This window comes from Lytechinus variegatus, chromosome 2 (assembly GCF_018143015.1).
Source record: "Lytechinus variegatus isolate NC3 chromosome 2, Lvar_3.0, whole genome shotgun sequence".
Taxonomy (NCBI): Eukaryota; Metazoa; Echinodermata; class Echinoidea; order Temnopleuroida; family Toxopneustidae; genus Lytechinus; species Lytechinus variegatus.
The window spans coordinates 21,646,089-21,651,752 of record NC_054741.1 but is presented as its reverse complement, the minus strand read 5'-3'; the positions used below and the strand labels follow the sequence as shown (position 1 = coordinate 21,651,752).

At 33.3% G+C, this 5,664-nt stretch overlaps 1 protein-coding gene across 1 annotated transcript; it reads left to right on the top strand.

The window, feature by feature from the left end:
- The first annotated feature begins 1,961 nt into the window (after positions 1 to 1,961).
- Positions 1,962 to 4,783, top strand: LOC121407565. The gene is made up of 3 exons (XM_041598703.1): positions 1,962 to 2,226; positions 2,767 to 2,820; positions 4,128 to 4,783. Exons 2-3 carry the CDS (start codon positions 2,784 to 2,786, stop codon positions 4,556 to 4,558), a joined length of 468 nt encoding a protein of 155 aa, XP_041454637.1. The 5' UTR covers positions 1,962 to 2,226; positions 2,767 to 2,783; the 3' UTR covers positions 4,559 to 4,783.
- Positions 4,784 to 5,664: the final 881 nt, after the last annotated feature.

The following is a 5,664-nucleotide window of genomic DNA, read 5'->3' as shown; positions in this document are numbered from 1 at the left end:
TCAGCGATGATGATCCAGCGCGGGATCGAGAGAGACCTTGTTGGGATGGGCCCAATTTAGTACTATATGGTTGGGCCATCCTGTTCGTATTTTCGAGGTTTTTTTTTCTTTCTTGACTTTGTTTTTGTTTTGTTAATGTTTTTAATATTCTATTCCTATGTGCGACCCCTTTATATGTGAAAAACTAATTCTGGGGGTGCCACGCCGCCTTTTTAGGGCTTATCTATTTATTGTACGGTATGTTTTTGGAAATATACCAGTCAATATTACATTTCAGAAGATGACAAAAAAATAATAATATTGGTTGGTACTCTGCAGTCTCCACTTTAAGATGATACCAAAAGAAAAAAATATAAATAATATTATTCCGAAGTTTAATTTTACAGATATATCCAATGGTGTAGCTTTTATACGAAGTGAGGTGACATGAGGGGGGAAGTGCAAGGATAGTGAAAAGTAAATAAAAAAAATTAAATGTGAAAAGAAGAAAAGTGAGTGGTAAGTGGAGAGTAAATATAAGGGGGTTAAATATGGTATAACAGTTAAAAGTGCTAATTGCAAAGCGAAAAAGCGAGAGTAAATTATGAAAAGTTGAAAAAAGTGCAGTGTGTAAAGCGAAAATGAAGACTGAGGTAGAAAACAAAGAGTGACCGTTTGAAGAAGAAAAAAAAGGAAAAGGGGGAAAGAGGGGATTTAAAAGGGTAAAAAGGTTTCAAAGAAAAATTAAGTGAAGAGTGACAAATGTCTAGCGAAAACATGTAAACAGCAAAAAACAAAATGAAAAAGCAAAACAAAATTATCAATAAAAATAAATAAGAAAAAACTATTTAAAAATGATAAACGGAAGAAGATAAAAAAAATAACAACAAGGGTTTTTTTAAGCTCGGACAAGGAAGATTAAAGCGCAAAGAAGCGAAGGAAATGATACTATCTCAAATGTAAAGATTAATAATAAAGTGAAAAGTGATAAAAGCAAATTAATAAAAGTGAAGCCGTAAAAGTGTAAAAGTAAAAAGAATATTACAAATAAAAAGTGTTAGGTGACAGGAAAGTGTGAGGTACAACTCAAATGAGCAGAAATGTACAAAATTATATTACAACAGTAAATAGCAAAGGCAAAATTAAAAAAAACGTGTATTTAATGAAAAGCAAAAAGTAAAGCGTGAAAAAGTAAAAGTTAAGTGTGAAACGTATATAAAGTGAAAAGTCACAATTAAGTGAAGGGTGAGTGCAACATGAAAATTGAAAAAAAATGAAAGAATAAAGAGTGGGGAGTTAAAAGTTGAAAGGAAAAGAATGAAAATGGTAAAGAGGAAAATAAAGTGTGAACATTAAATACTAAAAAAAGTGTAAGATTCAAAGGGAATTGCGAGAAACAAAAATGAAGGTAAAAAGCGAGTAGTGAAAATCCAAAGGAAGCAAAAAAGGTATAATTGAAAACTAAAAAAAAACTAAATAAAAAGTGACATACGGTACTGTATACGAAAGATGAAGAGTTAAAAGGAAAAGGGGAGAGAAAAGGGGAAAGGAAAGTGGAAAAGTGAAAAATTATATTAAAAATAAAACTGAAAAGTGAAAAAGTACAAGTAAAAATCGTAAAAACATGCGAACAGTGAAAAGTTAAAGTTTAAAAGTGAAATTTAGAATATGAAATGTAAACAGTGAAAAGTACAAATTCAGTGGAAGAATTTACAACTGAAAGATAACAGTTACAAGTGAATATCTAAAGGCAAATATTCTGCTATTATACCCTTTATCGTCAATCGCATATACTTTTTTCCCTTTTCCTCTCCTGCACAACAGATCTCGTCAGTTTATGGTTTTTTTATGTCATGGGTTGTTTGCTCTGTGCCATCTAACCTCAACCTTTTCTATTGAAACTCCAGCCTACGCATGCACGGATCGATGAATAAATACAACTCCAGTATACTTTTGAAGTTATCAGAATAGGTATGCAATACACCTCTGTGCAGTCTTGTATACGTCTCTGCACTCTCTGAAATCAATATGCTGTCAGCCATTCAGCTGATAGGCCTATCTTACAGAAGCAATTCGATGATGTTTTCATGGTTATGATGAGGTGAAACATTATATAAACCAGGAGGTTATTTTAAACAAGGGAAACTTGTGAACCCGTCTACCAGACAGAACTGCAAACACTTCACCAGGACTTGGTTCAATCAAAAGTTATTTTTTTATTCAGTGTTCCAGTATAGTGAATTAAGGGTAAGTATAAATATATCCTGCACTTGATTCTCTACTCTTTTGTAAAGATATAGAGTCTGTAATTTTTCTGCTCTTATATACTATATATTCTTAAGTAGTAAACTATCAATAACATTTTCTCTCCCCAAACACATAGGGGTACACCCCTCCCAACTTAGTTCTTCCAAGGGCATAATAATACACCTTCCATACAAGAGACATGTTGATTACATGCGAGTTGATATGCTGTTTTGGTGTGTGCGTGGGGGGGGGGGAGAGAGGCAATGAAACATTTCCGATATATATAGTTTTCATTAATTAGATTGTTGATTCTTCCCACGTTTTTTCTTTCTTACTCATGTATGTTTTAATACCACCTTTTACTGTAAACTACAGAGTTGAAGCTTTCATTGCCGTACGCAGCGAGTGGGGTCCTGACCCCCCCCCACAAAAAAAAAAAAAAAAGAGAGAACATTTTCAGGGGGCAAAATGATTGTTTTATTACATTTTCGATATATTTTCAATGAGTTTGAATTTCTTTTATTTCCTTTTTTGATAAAGATCCCGAAACAATCACGATGACGACGAACATTTCAACAGAAGCTATGATGACAAGTAAGAATGATTTTCATTAGTTTAGTGGTACTTTTCGAGTATAAGCTTTTGATATGATTCATTACACATATAGGCCCATTTCCCAAGTTATGGAGGTCGTAATTACTAAGATACAATTCATACCACCATTTACCTGTTTGTTAAAAGTATGTAATGAGGATTGACAAGTAATGAAGTTCACGGATGTGTCGTGCCTGCCGGAAAACCAAATTACAGTTATCTCCAAAATAATGCCGAAGTTTTATGGGAATAGGAAATATAAATGCTGTAGAACTATTCAACTTGACTTTTGGGTTTCCTTTGTTATCGAAGCATTTTGACGAGCAAATATAAAGAGGCCACATATTTTGGTTCCCCTCCCCTCCCTGAATAAAGAAGGAAAGGGGGGACGGGGGTGTAATAACAATGAAGTGTTCTATTATACGTGCTTTATTCTGACAGAATAGCACTCTGCTAATACCAAAGCTGCATCTTCTATATTTTATTAACGATCATGAAGAATGATTATGCAATGGTAGCTCCAAACATATTCATAAAATATTAAAGGGATGTCCGGGTTGAAAGTATGATTAGCTTAATAAATAGAGTAGAAGTCACTAAGCAAAATGCCGATAATTTCATCAAAAATCGGATAACAAATAACAAAGCTAATGAATTTTAAAGTTAAGCAATATTTTGTGAAAACAGTAGTCATGAATATTCATTAGGTGGGCTGATGTCACATCTCCACTTGTTCTTTAGTATCTTATTATGAAATTATGTTTATTCTTTTTTTTCCTCCAAGAACTAGAAAAATTGGACTGACAGTTGATTTAGTGCATTATATATTTATTGCTGCAACTTATTTCATTATAAGTATGAAATAATGAAAAAAATATGATTTTATGTAATGTCATAAGAAAATGGAAAGTGGAGATGTGACATCATCAGCCCACCTTATGAATATTCATGACGACTGTTTACACAAAATATTGCTAAACTTAAAACTTCAATAACTTTATTATCTGTTATCCGATTTTGATAAGATTTTCGGCTTTTTGCTCAGTGAATTCTACTCGATGTATTAGGATATAAATATTTTCAGCCCGGACCATCCCTTGAATGTCTTGACAACAGAGATTTATTTATAAATGAAAACTATAAGTAAAATTATTTCCCCGGCTTTTTTTCCTTTTGTAGACCTAAATTATATTTTATTAATATTGTTTTACACTTAATCAAGGATGTTTTATAAAATTACATTTCTTTTGTATAGGCATATTCCAAATGATTCCTATTATTCTTTTCATAATTTGTTTGAAATACAGCACTGACGACAATGGAAGCTGAAGGCGAAGTCATCTTCAATTTCACAGGCCTTTGGATCTCGATCGGAGTTCTTGGATTCTTCGTCGTCGTCGTCGTCCTCTACGGCCTTATCATCGCTGCGTCTGGTAAATTAAAACTCCCGCAGAGAGCCGAAGACAAGGAGCCACTCTCCCCGGACCATCGCGACAACGACGTCGAAAACGGTAACAAGAAAACATCACTGAGAACCACAGCGGGGGCAAAGGGCAGCCAAGAAGCGGAGAACGCAATGGTTGCCGATGAGCCACCATCGTATGACAAAGCAGTGCTTGGTGCATCGTCGGGCCAGGAGGCAGCAACAAACACGGACAATAGAAAGCTTGTTGATGGCACAGACGTCACGGTAGAAGTTTACGAACAGAAAGTTGATACTGCCGACGAAATGGCATAAGGGTTTATTCTAACAACTGAAACTGAAATAAATTAGGCCGATTTGCAAATCAATTAATTAATCGTTGAAGCGATCAGATAATCATACTGAACAGAGTCATATAATGATAATTCAAGAAAAAAAAAATCATATTTTGTTATGATACACCTCCATTTATAGATGAGGACAACGTATTTAGCATCATCGGAGATGTCGTAGTCTCTAAAGATATTGCATAATCATTATCACGTGCAAGTCAAAATAATTCTAGTTTGTTTTGGGAGTTCTTGGGAGTTCTGTTTTCAATTAATACTGCTGCTATGTCATATGCACAGGTGACATAGTAACGATGTACATATATTATAAAGGGCTGCCACGTGACATTGGGCCTATATGTCATTAAAACTTGCAATTATGATAATGTCACGTCATTATGGTAACTATCAGGGCTCAGCAATCAGATTAGGGGTTTCCCAAATTATCACAATAATTTTTTATGAATTGGGTCCTGAACTTAATCATATTATATATATATATTGTATGTATGTATGTGAAATTAAATCATAACTTAGGTAAGTTTATTGTAAAGTAATTAAATGTAATTAAAAGTAAGTGACAGTAATTGAAGTCAATTATATTTTTTTCAATTACAATTACGATTACTTTTCCTTTCAAAATTTCAAATACAATTACTAACAAAATGTAATCAATTACATAATTGATCACTTACCTTGTAATCGAGCCCAACCTGATTCCATGTGATTTTATTAAACATTTTATACAAAAGGGCCAGTTTTCATGAAACTGTGCATTTGGTGAGGAATGGCTTAGAAACGGCTTGAACAAGAAGACCCAAATGAAGTAGATGTCCATTTTCTTTCATTTGGAACAATAGAAATGTATCAAAGTACAATGGCTTTTTCAATTATGGTGGACAAAAGTTATTTTGACAGGACACATTTAATCTGCATTATATGGTTGAATTATACAGACATTCAAGCTAGCTCTCCATATTCATCCAGTCCATAAAATATTAAGCCAAAAAAAAAAGATTAAGCATCAATAAGTTGTTTGGATGTCTTTTGAAATCAAGTATAGCAAATATATTAGTTAAAGTGAGTATGTAA

Excerpts from the sequence above, each read along its gene's own strand:
- LOC121407565 (XM_041598703.1), top strand. The coding sequence starts at position 2,784 with ATGACGACGAACATTTCAACAGAAGCTATGATGACAA. Across the intron at positions 2,821-4,127 it reads AACAGAAGCTATGATGACAA|CACTGACGACAATGGAAGCT; the intron begins GTAAGAATGATT and ends TTTGAAATACAG.